The sequence below is a fragment of the Scomber japonicus genome, chromosome 24 (assembly GCF_027409825.1).
Source record: "Scomber japonicus isolate fScoJap1 chromosome 24, fScoJap1.pri, whole genome shotgun sequence".
NCBI lineage: Eukaryota > Metazoa > Chordata > Actinopteri > Scombriformes > Scombridae > Scomber > Scomber japonicus.
In genome coordinates, this window is record NC_070601.1 from 10424798 (window position 1) to 10441225 (window position 16428).

A 16428-nucleotide genomic window follows, 5' to 3' on the forward strand; every position below is an offset into this window, starting at 1 on the left:
GCCAACAGGAAGTGTTCGTCTTTTTAACTGACATTCGCATTAAAACTGGCATCTTGTTTCCTAGAATCACAATTTTTCAGCCCACACTTTGGTTTTGTTCCTGTGTACCTCCGCCTGTTCGTGGGCGCGGAGTCAAAACGTGTAGTATTTCAGAAACAACAGCAAAAAAACTGTACTCCTCTGTACACATCAGCACTGCTTTATGAACACCAGCTGCTTTCATATGTTGACTATAAAATATTTGATACTTCATTTACCATGGAGATGAGGTCCACCGTCCTGTTCTTCTATGGGCACCACAGTCAAACTCTTCATGTTATGTGATTGTCATCTCCTTGTCTTTCTCTTCCAGGACTCCTGTCAGGCTTCACACAGCAGAACAACACTCCAGAAAAAGATACGTTCAACTCTGCCAGCATCCACCTGCTGCAACAGCCCGGCCATCTCGGTTTCAGCGTAGGAGCTGATTGACTGCACGCGGCTCTGAAGAAGAGAGAGTAGAGAGTGAGATGAATTGGGAAAGGGCAGAATTTCACTTTTTTCACACATGCACCTTAATCTGTAAATGTTTGTTTCAATCACTCAGTTTTTACATATCTGAAGTCACCTGTATCTTCCTTTTAAAAGTGGTGTTTTGTGTAATTGTTGTGTAGTTCTATAATCCATCATCTAAACTAGTGGTTGCTCAAGTTTCACAAATCAGATCAAAGAAAAGTCTGAACAGCAATCATAGTTTTGTAGAGCAAAGAAACACACCTTCCTGTCAAACATCTTGCGATTGCCATGTTGAAACAAATGGCAAATGACACCCTCAGTGCTGAAGCAATTGAAAATCTGACCCCAGTGACTCCAGTGCCTTTTCACACACAGGAAATTAAAAGTGTTTATGGGTGAAGGTGCAAGTGAATAAATTGATTCTGTCTGCTGTATTGTTAGTGATTCTTCCTTTTTTTCAACAATGTCCTGCTTCAAAATTGTTAACTTTTTGGAGGAGGTTTTGTATTAGTGCTGTATCACTGTGTGTGCCTATTATCAAGCAGTCACATCCTCACCTGAGTCTTGTTAGCGGTGGCCAACACAGCTGACATCCAGGGAACCTGCTTGTTTGTAATGTTTCCTTGTTCCTTCCTCAGCACGACATTGTTTTCCCTCCTCCTCATTTCCTGTCTTGGCTGTAATGTGGCAGCTGGACGGCCATATTGGCTCTGAATGGAGCCGCTAGAGCTACAGGGCACGCAGCAGTTGCTCAGTAGTCAGTGTAGATCCTGTGGGGCTGGCAGCAGCTACATCTGGCTACTGGGTCTCTGCTGGCAGCCATGTTTCTCAAGGAACAGGATGATGACACATGGGTATACTGCATAATTTAGTCATGTTAACAACTTTGTACTATTAGAATAATTTCTTTCTTAATATGACTAGTGTTTTTTTCTACCATGCGCACCTGAAAAATATCTCTGTATAGTTCACACCCTCTCCTTGTGATCTTGTTTGGTATGTGATCTTTAAATTTTCCATTGTGAAGACAGTGGAACAAATACCAGACTGCATTGTTACCGTAGAGATGGATGTAGTTTTATTGTTTTCCGTTTTGAGAAAGTGGGTATGTTCTGGACCTGGCATACAGTGTAGGATTCTGTGTGTGTCAGTCTACAGCTACATTGTCTGCTGGGTTTCAGGCTTTAACCATACACATCAATGTTTATATTTTACAGCTGTTTCTTGTTTTTTAATACTTTACATGTTATTGTAAATGTATTTACTGGAAGATGATTCATTTGTAGAGTATTGTGGTATATCGGAGGAAGTGACACCCATGGATAATTTGACAACTTTGTGTTTATTGACTCATCATAAAACATTCTTCAAACAATAAAACAATTTTAAATGTCCGTTTCTGTACAATGCAATTTTATTTATATATAGAAAATGTAAGAGGAGTTGTGTTAAAATGACAAAACTCCTTCAAATTTAATGGCAGGTACTCTGGAAAAAATAACAGCATTCCATCAACAAATATTTCAAGCAATAAATATGTATTTATAAATAGTGTAAATTTACATCAAGATTAGAAACATAACGAAAAACAAAAATCACAAATTAAACTTTATTCCATAAGTCTATGTGCAACCCATTTTCTTTGTGACTTGGCTAGTAAGTTTTTTTTTTTTACTAAGTTTTTTCTTTTTTTTTTCTTTTTTTACCTAAGAAACAAACAAAACATCATCGTTTTGAACAGAACAAGACAAAGATAAAACATAAAAGCTGTAAAAAAAAAAAGAAAGAAAAAAAAAGAAAGAAAGAAAGAAAAAAGAAGAAGAAAGAAAATCACCTAAACTCTTCACATTACATTTTTTTTTGGATATTTTGCTGTCCAAAGAGTCTTAAAATTACCATCTACCATAGAAAAAGACCAGTTAGGCTAGTGCTCTTTAAAGGGAAAAACTGAAGAAAATTTGGGGGAATTCTATAAATCAAAGTTGAAGCCAACATTTCATCCTGTTACCAGAAAAGGAAAAGAGAAAAAGGGGAGAGAGAGAGAGAGAGAGAGAGAGAGAGAGGGAGAAAGGTTGTCAAGTCAGTAGTCTTTTACGGGTGGTGTTGCCAGTTGTGACAGTTAACAAGTATCTACAAAACATTTTATCACACATTAAGAATGCCACTCCTCCCCCCTCCATCCCCCTGTTCCCAACCGTTTTTGATTAAGTCCTCCATTAAAACAGGGCTGAACCATTGTCACTAGAGGGGGCTGGGAGGGAGGGGAGGGGAGGGTGGGAGGAGAATAGAGAAACAGTCCTGTTAGTGACCTCAGTGGCGCCCCCCTCTGGAAGGGCCAGGCCGAGCACTTCAAACAGGTTGCATAGACAGACACAGCCTCAGCCTCCAGCCGTCGCTATGGAGACCAGCCATATGGGAGGGGCGGTGGTGAGACGGCCTTGGCTTTCCTGAATATCAGAAATGGTCCGTGTATGTAGATGTTTGTTCTTTAAAAAAAAATCTTAATACAAGTTTCTGTAATGGGCTTCATGGTTCCACAGCAGAAGAAAAAGAGGCGTTGCCTAATGTCAAGATGAAGATGAATGAATAGGAGGGGCCTGAGGAGACACATGACATGAAAAGATTAGGCAGGTCATTAAATTCATCAGCTTGAAGCCTCTGTAGTCAGCAGGTCAATAGTACACATACAAGTAGCATCATTTTAAGTTATATTAGCTTTTGCTCATCTAAATCCTCATATTTGATGTACTGCAGGTATGATGAACCATTTCAACAAGCTTTCAAAGTGTACATATTGCAGCTTTAGGCTGGTTTTATTGAAATTTCTGTTCTAATGTAATTTGAAGAAGAGCCAGAGCCATCAGCAGTCACCTTACAAGCTTTTTTATTCTGTAAACATCCCTGTACTCTTGTTTGAGGTTCCTGTTAAATGTGAAGGTAGCTTAAACGCAGGAATATGAAACCATGAAATGATTATTTCATAAAGTGAAAACAATATTCATTTTCCTCTCAAATCAAAACACTTCATTAGTTCAGGGTTACTTAGCAGTCATTCGCTCTTTTTTGTTTGATTGGAGTGAAAAATGTCCTCAACATTTAACTGGAGATTTAAGTAGACAAATATTTTACACAATCATCTTTTCAGTTAGAGGGAAGAAATGAGTGCTTTGAGCCTGTCTCCATCTCAGTCTGGTGACTTACTAATGTGAACTGGTCATAGACCTGCATCAGGTCCTCCATCCTGTGCTGTTCCAGCACCACAAAGTCGTCCAGCCTGGCACTGCCTTTCCTGGCACAGTCCTGGCAGTGGACCACATACTGCTTCTTGGATAGGAGCTCGCGGCGCACAAACAGCAGGTTGAACACCTCCACCTGCAGAGCATGCACACACAAATGATTTCAACCTACAGAAAAATTCATACTGACACAGAATTCCTCTATCATTTCTGTTATATTAGACAGCTGAGCTTTGATGTGAGAATCTGGGTGAAGCTCAACTGCAGAGAGACAGACTGCAGTGATGATGTCATCTAACAACAAATACTGGAGCTGCTTCACAGACTGCGAATAACAATAATTACAGGGACATTGTGACATCAAACATGATGATTTTAATGGGATATGGACACATTTCTACTATACAGCTGAAAGCCCTGCATTCAAATAAAACCATTTATGTACTCATTACTTGCTCAAACAATAACTGTGTTGGTCTTTCATTTAATGTCAGGACCAACACACTTTAAATCTGTCTAAAATGAAAGATTAAGTGCAGAATACTGAGATTTGTATACATATGTCTGCATTTTACATTTCCATATTCTGTGACTTTTTTGTGACTTTATTTGAATAAATTGAATCAAAGGCCAAAATAACAAAACTCTCAGCTGTGTGGTGAAATGTTAAAAATGTCATGTTTTCTCCATCAATAACTCTCCCCCTTTGGAAAATACATTTACTTTAAATGTTTTTTTTTTTAAATATTTTATATTTAGGCTTTTTTGCCTTTATTTATATAGTAACTGGCAGATAGGCTGACAGGAAACAGGGAGAGAAAAAGGGGAATGACCTGCAGCATAGCTCCCTGGCTGGATTCGAACCAGGGACGCTCCGATTACGTGGCATGCGCTCTAACCACTCGACCACCAAGGCACAACATCACTTTTATCTTAATATGTTTGGTTCTGATCCAACATGTAGGGTGCAGATATTATTCAGAATGAAAATGATCTTCCATTACAAATAAGTGTGAGCTGCTTGTCCAGAAATGTGTAATCCTGCAAAAATTCACACCTCATGACGCGGATATGTTCCTGATGTGTTTACTGACCTCACAGATGGTGCAGTAGTGGGCCGGCTCGTCCCTGGTTCTCGGTCTCAGCACCGTTTCCTTGCCGGCTGTCGCCAAGGCCTCCTTCACCCATTGGCACTGCTTCAACGTCCGCAGCAAGCAGTATCTGTGCAGCACCAATAGAGTGTCAGATGAGAAAAATAACATGCAAACATACTGACCATGCTCAGAGTTGAGAGTGAAAGATTCTGTGACTCACTTGATCATCTCAAACAGCTTGTGATCCGACACTTTGATGTTGCGTGCCATGTTCCAGGAGAGGTGCACCATGGGAACCACGGACTTAACGCTCTGGAGCTTATTCCACTCATAACGCTCCACAGCCAGCTTGTACTGGTGGGCTGAAAAAGCAGGATAAGATTGAAGTTTATCAGCACAGTGGAAAAATATACACAACTTTACTTTCAAGGACATCAGCAACATGGTGGTAATAAAAAAAAGAAAAGACATCTTGTAACAGGTGCACTAGTTAATATGAAGTGTATTCCTTCAGTCATACAGACGACTGAAAAATGCATCTGGTGTAGACAGGAAATACAATTATGCTGTAATCAGCAGAGTAATCAGCTAAAAAAGGTCAGTAATCAGCTAAAAAGCATTTCAATAATCATGAAAAAGGTCACCATATTAGAGGCAATTCTTGTTTGACAGGGTTGTGAATTCTGTCTGTTTTTGGTTGTAAATACATGTTGTTCATGTATAAACAAAGATTCACCACAAAGATTCTTGTGTTCACTATAGAATCAATTACTTGTGGTTTAAGAAGAACTTAAATAAAATATATCATAAATGTTCCTGACTACTATTAACATGAACCCCTATTGTAGAATCCCAGGCATACCAGTGAGAGGTCCAACGTTCCAGGCAATGTTGTTGCACCAGCCGATGGCCTGGACCCAGTGGACGGTGCCGGTGTTGAGCCACACCAGGTCGCCTGGACGCTGGATGAAGCGATAGACGGGCACGTCGGCCTCATACAGGTCCTCCAGGTTGGGCCACCACGAGCCCATCAGGAAGTTGATGTTGTTCCTGGTGGCGAGGAAGGGAAAGACATATTGTAAATATGAATGAAGGGAAGAGGAGGTGAGGGGAAGATGAAAGGTATTTTTCCATCTTACTTTTCACAAAAGTTGCTCATCACTCCCCAGTAGGGTTCTGGTACTGCAAACCATTCACAGTCTCCTGGTCCAATGTTGATGTTGACAGCACAGAAGTTATTGTGCTCCTCGTGACCTTTAGAAGGAAACACCGAACCTCTTCACTGCACAAGTCTCACCACAGCTGACCGAATAAATACTAGACTTTACTAATACTTTGTCCCATGAAGTAAATTTGAGTGCACAAACCTGGTATCCTGCTCCCGGGGACCTTCATGTAGAGCTGAACTGTGTTCATGCCCAGGATAGTGTGACCCACATGACTGAGCAGGTTGCCGGCGGATACGACTCGAGCAAAGGCCGGCAGTTTACTGAGCTCCTGGAGTTGCTGTTTCCACCTGTGTTGAGAGCGTGGGCAAGTCAAAGGATCAATGTAGGATCACAGAGCACCGTTTTTAAGCTTGAATTGTCTTGAAAGTTACAGATAAGATCAGATTTCAAGACATGGCAGACAAGATGAAATCTATACTCACTTCCTTTCATCTGACACATCGATGTTGGTTCCAAACTTGATGTGCTTTAAAGTTCCTCTTCTTTTGCGCGCAACACTGAAAAACACACACACACACAAATAATGTACACTCAACTACATATGTTTAATGTGGTCACTACCTTATATGGACAAATGAAGTGATACTGAAAAAAAAAAACATTAACCCATTTTCACATTCAAGTATCAACAAGCAGAAACTGGAGGTCTTGGCAGAAATTATGTCTGAAATGCTAGAAATGAGAATGGATATCGTCTAGCCAAATCAAATTCAATACTGTGCATCTGAAATCTTCTTGGAGCAAAATAATTAAACTTAGGCAACTAAATAAAAACAGGTTTAGAAATATACCTCTCTGCTGATGCTGGCTCTGTGTCCGAGGGCTCCTTGAGTGCCTTTTTCTCATTTTCCTCCTGAAAACAAAAAGAAAACACATTAAGCCAGCAGTATAACTGAACTACAATGAAATGCTTTTTGTGACCTCTCTGAACTGATGCAAAACCTAAATCTTGCATAAATCGAGTCTAGCAGGCATAAAAAGCATGAGTGTTGTGTTACTGGTTGGTAACTGACCCGTAGGGATTCCTGGAAGGAAGCAGCCTGATACTGGGCATATTTGGCAATAGTTGTGTGGGCGCGAGCGCTTTCGCAGCGCCACATTTTCTTGGTGCCGGCTGGGTCCCAGTTCTCATCGGCGGGCTGAGAGAGCTGAGTCCAAACCTCCACCAGGTGCTCTGGGTTAGCTTCTACCAACGTCTTTGTTGAGAACAGACCCAAGTCTGCAGAGAAACAGAGAGAGACAACAACGATTAAAACGTTCGTCTTTTACTGATTGATATCAGCGGAACATTTGGAAGACGACGGCATGCACTGCTGCCTCGCTGCCAAGCAGCTTTCAAAATCTTTCTCTGCAACAGCAACATCATACAGCAAGTGGTGATGTATTCAGGAGCAACTCCTTTCATATCAACATTACTACACTGATTTTAATCTATATTGTGACTCCTGTTGTCAATTCAGTGCAGCCTTGTTTGGTCAACACACTCCATCAAGATCAATGCACGGGGGATGAAAACACCTGTCCTAAACATCTAGTGCTTCCCTTGTTCTGTCGACATGCAGGCCTGTGCGTGCCTGTTGAACAATTTGCTTCTTATCACAATGTTTTTAATGGAAAAGCGATCATCCCACATAAAATTTCCAAAAACAAAATGACCTAATGCAAGTCTCCCCCAACGGCTGTGGAAACTTTCTGGATACCTGTTTGTGACATTCACGTAATTTTTTCAATGTCTGCCAATAGAGATCCAGACCCAGATGTTATAACAGCAGGGAGAGGACTATCAGTACTGCATCACATAAATATCTAGGCATAATAACAGATTCACAACTCACATTAAAAACACAAATTCAAAAAGATATGAATAGAATCAAATTCAACTTGGAAAATTTTAGACACATTAGGAACAATTTTACTACCCAGGCCTCAAAGCCATACATCAAAGCCATAAGTTTCTCACACATGTGCTAGTGTCTCAACAGCTGGAGGCAGACCGGTAGAACCACACTCAGATCAGTAGAAACACTTCATAAGCAGGCTTTTGAAAACATTTAATAAGAAGTCAAATTCTTATCATCACTGTAAAATTTTCACCAATATATAGATATAAGATATTTTACTAGTGATAAAGTATTTTATGGTCTTGGTATTATGCAGCATTACACACTATAAACAAAGCATTTACCCAGTTTGAGTGCTCCAGCCAGTCCTCTGATGACAGTGACAGGGTTGGAGGGGTTTGTGCAGAACTGGTGCAGTGGAGGGAAGAAAGCATCCCTCTTGTTTTCCAGCTGCACCACAGACGAGAAACAGGAAGTTAAAGGTTATCATACAGTGGATGTGTGTTTAATACTGTGACCAGCTGTTTTTAAGAAGTAGAGTAGGGTAAAAGTCTCATCATACTTTCTAATTTTAGCCCGAAAAGGTCAGCATTTAGACAAAGAGTGTCAAAGCAGTATCTTTCCTGCTCGAGGATACTTTGACACATTAACTTCAAACATCTTTCAATCACCTTAAATGAATGTGTGTGTCATACTCACATATATACTGGGTGTGGGAGGGTTGAGCTTGTCTTTGGGCAGGGCTGGTGAGGGTGGAGGGGGCAGCCGAGGCGGGGGGCACTTATCGAGGAGGATACTGCTGTTGGAGAGACCATTCTTCCCCAGGTTTCTGCACACACACAATGCACAACATGTTTTTAGTGATTCGAGCAGAATTAGTGTAAGTAATACGATAAAAATACAGAATATAAAATCAGTCAAGTCGCTAATGACACAGAATTGATACAGCGCTAGTGAATATAATGTTATTATGTGGTGAATAGTATCTGCATGGCAACAAGAGGACCCAGTAGCCTTCGGTGTTGTTTACAGTTACATAATGATTTGCTTTTGATTCTGTAGTTACTCCGCAACTCCACTGGGAGGAGACATCCTCAAAACAAAATGCACACTTACACTGATTCTTCTCTGATTTGCACCATTTTATATACAGAAGAAAGCCTTCAACTTTCTACTGGATTAAATCTCACTAATGTTACTACATGATACATTACAACAAATATGATTCACGCAGCTACAAAAGGAAGTTATTACATTTAATCTCAACTCCTCTGGCTACAATTCTTCTATTTATTGTTAAAATCATTGTGTTACCATCCTGTATGTTATGTTAACTGTTGCATTTCAAAAAGTCAAATGCTGAAGTGTCTCTACACACTGTCAAACTTGGTCCTGTCTCTCACAGAATCCATCAGCACAGCCCCCAGTAGATTTTCAGAGCCAGCTTCAGTGTGCAGGATGTTACAACGTGGCTCAGACAAACTGCCACATGCTGGAAATCCAGCGGTGCTCAAAGCTCTGTTATGACCAGACCATGTGTTATCCTGCTTTTGTCAACACCAGAATTTCCTTCCCAAGATCATCATTCCGGCCAAAAAAAAATTAAACTGGGCAGGTAGAGCGCTGTCTGAGTACATGTGGGGCACGAAAGCACCGTTTCCACCAAAAGTTCCAGGTACTTTGGACCCAGAGGAACTCATTTCAGGGAAACTTTAAAGTCCCTGCAGAACAGTCCTGTTTGCGTTTCCACCGCATCTGAGGAAACAGGTCGGTCATGCAAATAGGAATTAAAAATGATGGCAATATTTAAAGAGACAGTTTTAACACATGAGGAAACAACCACACAGATTTGTCTTGTTCTTTGTATTTACTGCTGCATGAATTCAATGTAATGAATGAATAAAAAGGTGAAATGCAGAGGAGGAGGAGAGAGAGAGAGAGAGACTAAATCATCTGTTGAGTGGTATGGTTATTTCTGTTTTAAAACATAACTACTAAAATAATGTTCATGGGCTTTGCTGTCTTCACTGCCGTGCCCTCTCAATGCCTTACTTCACTTATAAAATGAAATGAAGAAATGTCCTTTACTTGTCCTAAACTGTTAATGAATCTATACGAGAGCGTTTCCTTGTTTTAGGAATGAAGTACCACACAAATTGAAATGCGCTGTGAGCATTTGACCAAGCAGACCCTACACCCTAAGTTCCTGTATTTTTGGAAACCCTTACCCAACCAACAGGGACTCCTTTGGGGGTGAAACCATCCCCCTGGAACTTAATTTAGACCCTGGTCCCTCTATTGGAAAAACAGGTTCTTAGCACCTCAAAGTATTGCTGCGGTCAAAACACGACTCAAGATGTAAAAGATTCCCAAAATGTTCATGTCTAAATTTCATAGTTATCCTTTCATACTTATAAATTTCCTTCTTCTTCTCTGTAGATTTTTAAGACCTGTGTACAAATAACTTTGCGTCTAGCTTTTTTCCTCCATTTGGAATCCTCAGTCAACCAGGCTGGGGGCTGTCAAGCCAGCCATCAGAATACTTGCATTTACCCACTGTGGCCGTTCAGTCCACACTCCGATGTAGATAGTTGATATTCAGCCTATATTCTTTATTTTCCCATAACACATGGTTTCCTAATGCTGTTCAGACAAACTTAACAGTTGGTTATTTGTATATGTGCAATTCAAACATAATGGTGCATTTGGTTGCAGATGTTTTTTTTTTAAATGACTAAAATCAAACTTCCATAAAGCACAGGAACTCAGGAAAGAAAAACACTGCAGCGGCTCAGCCTCACCTGCACGCTTTTAGCACGTCTGTGGAGCTGGGGTAGATGGATATTGAAGATGATGACGACGACGACGAAGAGCTATGTCCATGTGGAGGCGTAGCTTTGAGACTGGTGACGGTGGGCGGCTCAGCCTTCAGTGGGCTTTGAGAGTCCTCAGAGATACCTCCTTTGCCATTACCGTTCACAGCCGGTGCAGTAGAATTGGTAGTGGCGGGACTGTGGGCGCCTGTTTGGGTGTGTTCTGAGGATTTGGGTGACGGTGTAGCCGTGGATATGGCGGAGATGGGCGAGGAGGCGGCCGAGCTGCCCTGCGCGTGGGGGGTGGAGGGCAGGGCAGCCGGGTGGATGTTGTTGATTTTCTTGTGGGGCTCGGACGTGGTGGAAGCTGTGGATGCAGTCCCTTCTGTCTGTCCCTCACCCACCTCAGTGCCCTTCCCCCCCGCCAGCAGGGCAGACAGTCTAGGATTGTCAGCGCTAAGGCTCGGCTTCTCACCGCCTTCTGCCACCTTGCCACCATCCCCCGAGTGGACGTGATTGGCCAGGTTGTCTGCCTGTGCCGTTTTCCCATCAGCTGATGGCAGTGGCGATGGCGCCTTGCCCTCGGAACCCCCGTTACCCAGGGCTGCGGCTGCTGTGGCCAGGGCGGCTGCGGTGTTGCTATCTTTGGTAGCGGATGCACCAGGTGCTGCTCCACCTGAGGTAGAGGAGTGGGGGAGGGAGGGAGGGGATGGGAGGTGGTTGTGAGCCTGCTGCTGTGGCGATGGGGCGTTAGTGGAATGTCCAACCTGATTGTTGGGGTGCAGAGGGGCGATGGAGTTGGGGGTCTGGGGGTGAGAGAGGGATCCCTCACTATTGGAGCCTGTCGTGTGTGGAACAGACCCCTTCTGAAGCCCCTGTGGGAAGAAGAGAGTGACTGTTAAAGAGTACAGGAAGAAAGAATAAACCCAAAGATGCTACTTGTGTGGATTTAAGATGCTGTAACTCGCAGCATGCAGTAGACAGAGATTAGGAATCTTTTAATTTACAGAGGTCTCATGGGAGGGATTTCACAACTTGTTTCATGAAACCTTTTGATGGATTTTCTCAATGGTTTTTGAGAGACTGTTTTTACAACAGAGCCAAGTAGGTCAGTAGGATAAAAAAGAATTATATCTATAACCATTTTTCAGCTGAGCAACAGCAAACTTGCCTGAGGGAGTTGTGATTTTAACGATATGATGATGCTCTGTCACAGACACTGAAAATGAAATGAATTAATAAAGAAAGAATCAGCAGTGAGTGTTGTCTTACCTGAGTGGAGTTTAAGTGCAGGGCCTGGCGCGGCACGGCGTCCTGTGTTAGCGTGCTTGTGCAGGTGTGAGGTAGCAGTGCTGCATCGCCGCTGCCGGCAGGTTGCAGGTAAGGCACGTCTCCGTTGGGTCCTGTGGTCGTGGGCCCTGGCTGATTATTACTACTACTGTTACTGTCACCCACAGGGAGGGAGTCCGAGTGTCCGTGTGGCCCAGGGCCCACAGGCCCGTTGGCCAGTGGTTGAGGCGGGCACAGGGGCCGGTGGGGTCCCAGATGGGGCCGGGTGGGGTGGAGGCTGGGGTTGGGGGAAGGGAGGGAGTTGGTGGTGGGGCCATTGGGGAGAGAGGGGCGCACCTGACCTCCAGAGGCATTCTGTCGCATCTGGAAATGGAAAAGATGACAACCATGTTACACCACAGTTTGACATTCAAATCTGTCAGTGATTTATTGTGTTTGTTTGGTTGGAGAACCGGATGAGTGAGCGCTTTATTTACTTTCACATTCTCACCTGTCAATGCTTCAACACTGTATTTACTCATATTGCACTCTGTGCCAAACCGCACCGTTCTAACGCCTACACTTACCACAACAAACAATGAAAAGGTTTCAGTAGCCAAAGTCAGGTGTAAGTGCTACAGTAAGCTTAATGAGGAGATTTATTCCAACGTCGTGGTGTAAGCATTCAACTACGTAATACAAAAACATAAACATGACATCCATTTGTGCCACAGTCACTGCTGGGCAGACTGATGCATAAATCTTCATGCATACATGTATGTGTAAAAAACACGTATGTTAGCATCTAAAATATTCATGTTCTGTACAGCACAATACATTGATTGTAAATTATTCAAAAGTTTTGACTTTGAATTATTCAAACAGATTTTTCTGTCCAATTATCCATGAGTATGTTTGTGCATCATGTATGAGGACGGCTTCCAAGAGTAAATATATCCTGATCCATCCTAGTGATTGTGACCTATGAAACAGGTCAACACTAGGGAACAGCCTAGTACCATGTGTTCATTTATTTAACCCATATCGTGTGTGCGTGTGTGTCTCTCTCTATAGATTTATACCTGGTGCTGGTGCTGCTGCATCATGGTGAACTGAGCCTCCATCTGCTCCAACATCTGAAGCTGTGGTGGCTTCAGGCTGGCCCGGTTACTCCGCAACTGTTCCAGCAACTGAAGACAGACAGCAACAAAAACCATAAATGGAGTACGATTGGAAGATGAATAACAATATTTTTAAAAATGAGATCTAAGATATTACAAACCTGGAGTTTCTGTGGGGAAAGATACCAGTTGGGGATTGACTGCTGTGCTGGATTACTGGCCCATGAATCACCCTGAAGACAAAAAAATAATACATATGTAAGGTGTAAAAACCAATTTAAATGCATGACAGAAACTTTTCCATGCTCTATGAAGAAAGGTGGCAACCCTTTGGAACATATACTGTAGCTGTCACAATCAGATAGATGCTGCCTTCACAAATCAATCAATCCAAAATCATCTATTAATAAGCACAACAAACTGATAAAAGTGTCTGAGTATCAATAAGTAATTACCTTCGTAGGGCTGGAAGCTCTCCTCCTCTTGGCTGGGCAAGACTGGTCCTCTGCTTGGCCCAGTGAGCCCACGTGAGGGGGCAGAGACTGACCTGAACCGCCCTCTGCACTGTGATTGGGCTTACAAGCCTGGAGGGAGGGGGTTGGCAAGGGGTGCAGGTGAAGGGAAAGCAAAAGGAACGCGAGGAGGAAAAAGGATAGAGGCGTAAATGGAAGGTCAAGGAAGACAGAGAGGGGTTGGGAAAGAGCAAGAGTAAGAAGCAAGCGAGAGAGAGACAAGCGGTAAAAAAAACAATTGAGACGGGACAAAAATGGAGAAAACAAAAATAAGGCGAGAGGGAGCGATCAGAAGGAACAGCAAAGCAGGGGATGGAGAATAAGGAAGACAGAAAAAAAGGAGAGCAGAACTGTGATTCTGTGTGGACACAAACAAGCAGGACATGTAGAGCAAAAACATTCCTGTGTATCTGAAAGTGTTGCTTCGTAGGGTGACAACAACAACAACAAAAACAACAACAGCCCCTGGGGACATTTCTCCTGTTAAGAGGAATACTGATGAAAATTCACAGCTACTGCTTCTTATCAAACACCTGCAGCACTTAATGTTTATGCTGTTAACAACAAATCTTAACAGTATCTAACAGTAATGCACTTTAAAACATAATAAAAAAGGCATTTGCGGCTATTCAAGGGTACAAAAGCATAACTCAACCTTTAAAGCAAAAGGTTACAACACATTCCACACAGTGACAACCTTACCATTATCTCTGAGGGAGCATATGAGCCAGATGTGACTGTCCAGAAATGTAGTCTCATAAAAATATACTGTTGTTTTCAAATACGAGTAGCATTAGCTGGTTTTGTTTGGTTTAGAGGCCTTGAATAATCAGATCGTCTCTCTTATTCAAAACTGTTTCCCAAGAGGATGGAAAGTAGACGCCAGAATATATATAATGTGTTGCAATTCATACAGGTTGCACTACAAACATGAGCAAACATGTTTAATGGGGAAACCAAATAGTCTCCAAATATCATGAAGTCACATCTGACTCATTGAAATCTATCAATCCTAAATGTCCCTGAACATCCTCACACTGGAATAAGCTAAAGTTGATGGATCATCAGATCATCAAGTGAATAATAACAACAATGATCACACAAACTTAGACACAATAGAACTACAGGCATCTACTGTGTGATGAGCATTAAATGAATAAGTGGTAATGAAACACTAGGGGGCGTTGCTGGGGCTTTGTGAGCAGCTGTGGGACATCTAAGGTCAACTACTGAAAAGGGGGGAGGAAGATGAACAGAGCCAATGGGAAGCCTGGATATACTCTACGGCAGCACGACCTCACCGATCACATTAGGTGGAGGGGGGGGGGGGGTGAAGGGGTGGTGGTGGTGGTGGGGGCCGGGTCAGAAAAGGCCAAACGTCAATGAGTGTGAGAATTATAAACACAGCCGCTTGATTAAGTATTAGAGCACTTTAAAATCTCTTCAGAAAGGCAATCTCTCTCCCAGTGGAAACCAAAGTAGATTAAAAGCAAACAACAAGTGTGGTGCAGGTTCAACAAGTTTGTCACCTAAAACTGGATTTGTCAATGAACTGTAAGAGGAGTGGTGGTGGTGGTGGGGGTAATCCTAAATACCACATTAGATTAAAAACAGGATTACTGGAAGGGGAAATTGAGTGGGAAAGAATTACCAAAAGCCTGCACAAGTGCTTTGTTGATTCTTTTTTAATTTTTTAATTTTTTTTTTTGTTTTCCTTGAGTGTGATGGGTGAAGCCGAGTGACTACTGTGCTGTGGAGAAGAAAGGGAGTGCAGGACTGGGTAACACTTGGCTGGACCCCCTCCTCTTTTCAAACAGATGCCATAAAGCAGCCATGTGTGGTCATTTGAAATAAATTACTGACTGCGGAGCAGAAACTGTGTGTTTACAATAAAGTTAAAGCTTCAAAAAGCATTCATGTTGCAGAGGTGTAAAGAATTGTTATTTATGTGAGTGTATTCTTTAAATTGCATGTTGTTGGCTTCTTTAGACATCTGCGTTCTCACACACACACGCACGCAGACAGTGTAGAAGTAGGGGTTAAGCTCAAGTGTTACCCATCAGTATGTACAACAGTGCATGCGGTTGTGACTTGTAGGTAAGTCTGTGTGTACATTAAGATTATGTGTTTGAGTGCCTGTGTGTCTGAGTGTACACTCAGTCAGAGGGAGGGGAGGAGGAGGGAGGGAGGGAGGGTGTAAGTTGCTCTATCTGGTCTCTCACCTGCTGTGGTGCACTGCTCAGGCCTCCCTGCCTGGAGGTTAGCTCAGCTGGGATTGGTAGACTCCATGCCTCCTCAATAAGAGGGAGCATTTTACTTTTACTCTGTAGGCTACTGAGCTGGGGATTACTCAACTGAGCCTAGGGGAATGGAAAACGACGTGAAAAAACAAAAAAAGAATAAAACACAAGCCTTTTTTTGTTTAAAAAAAAAAAAAGATGACCTCAAAACAAGGAAATGATCAGCAATGGTAAAATAGGTAGAGGTTAATTATACGCCTTTCATTTCTTTTGGCTGACGAATGACACTCAGCAACAATAATCTCAAACACAGTCAGTCAAACACAGTTCATTAAAACAAGCCGCTGTGCTTGTCTTAATGCCATGACATTATGCTAACATAACTGGTGAAAATGTAACATTCCTTCATGCATATGTAAAGGAAAATGACATCATTGCTTTTAGAAAAAGCTCAGACAAAATATAGATGAATAAATAAACAGATATGGGGATAATAAGGAGATGTAGGGATTTTTAGAACCCCAGATATTAAATCTATGAAAGAAAAAGTGTGACTTTGAGCCAGCTAGCATTAGCTT

The 16428-nt window shown here is 42.2% G+C and overlaps 1 protein-coding gene across 1 annotated transcript in view; it reads right to left on the reverse strand.

Moving 5' to 3' along the window:
* Window positions 1-1818: 1818 nt before the first annotated feature.
* LOC128354389 (lysine-specific demethylase 6A-like) overlaps window positions 1819-16428 on the reverse strand; it is a 31357-nt gene continuing 16747 nt past the window's right edge. The window contains exons 13-30 of the mRNA XM_053314626.1: window positions 15833-15970; window positions 13554-13682; window positions 13260-13331; window positions 13060-13167; window positions 11981-12361; window positions 10697-11583; window positions 8595-8724; window positions 8240-8345; window positions 7068-7273; window positions 6846-6907; window positions 6477-6551; window positions 6193-6341; window positions 5965-6079; window positions 5688-5875; window positions 5046-5187; window positions 4826-4952; window positions 3697-3867; window positions 1819-3092 (exon numbers count right to left, since the gene is read on the reverse strand). Of these exons, the coding sequence (XP_053170601.1) occupies window positions 3063-3092; window positions 3697-3867; window positions 4826-4952; window positions 5046-5187; window positions 5688-5875; window positions 5965-6079; window positions 6193-6341; window positions 6477-6551; window positions 6846-6907; window positions 7068-7273; window positions 8240-8345; window positions 8595-8724; window positions 10697-11583; window positions 11981-12361; window positions 13060-13167; window positions 13260-13331; window positions 13554-13682; window positions 15833-15970 (3216 nt within the window). The 3' untranslated portion in view covers window positions 1819-3062. The remainder of the gene's footprint in view (window positions 3093-3696; window positions 3868-4825; window positions 4953-5045; window positions 5188-5687; window positions 5876-5964; window positions 6080-6192; window positions 6342-6476; window positions 6552-6845; window positions 6908-7067; window positions 7274-8239; window positions 8346-8594; window positions 8725-10696; window positions 11584-11980; window positions 12362-13059; window positions 13168-13259; window positions 13332-13553; window positions 13683-15832; window positions 15971-16428) is intronic.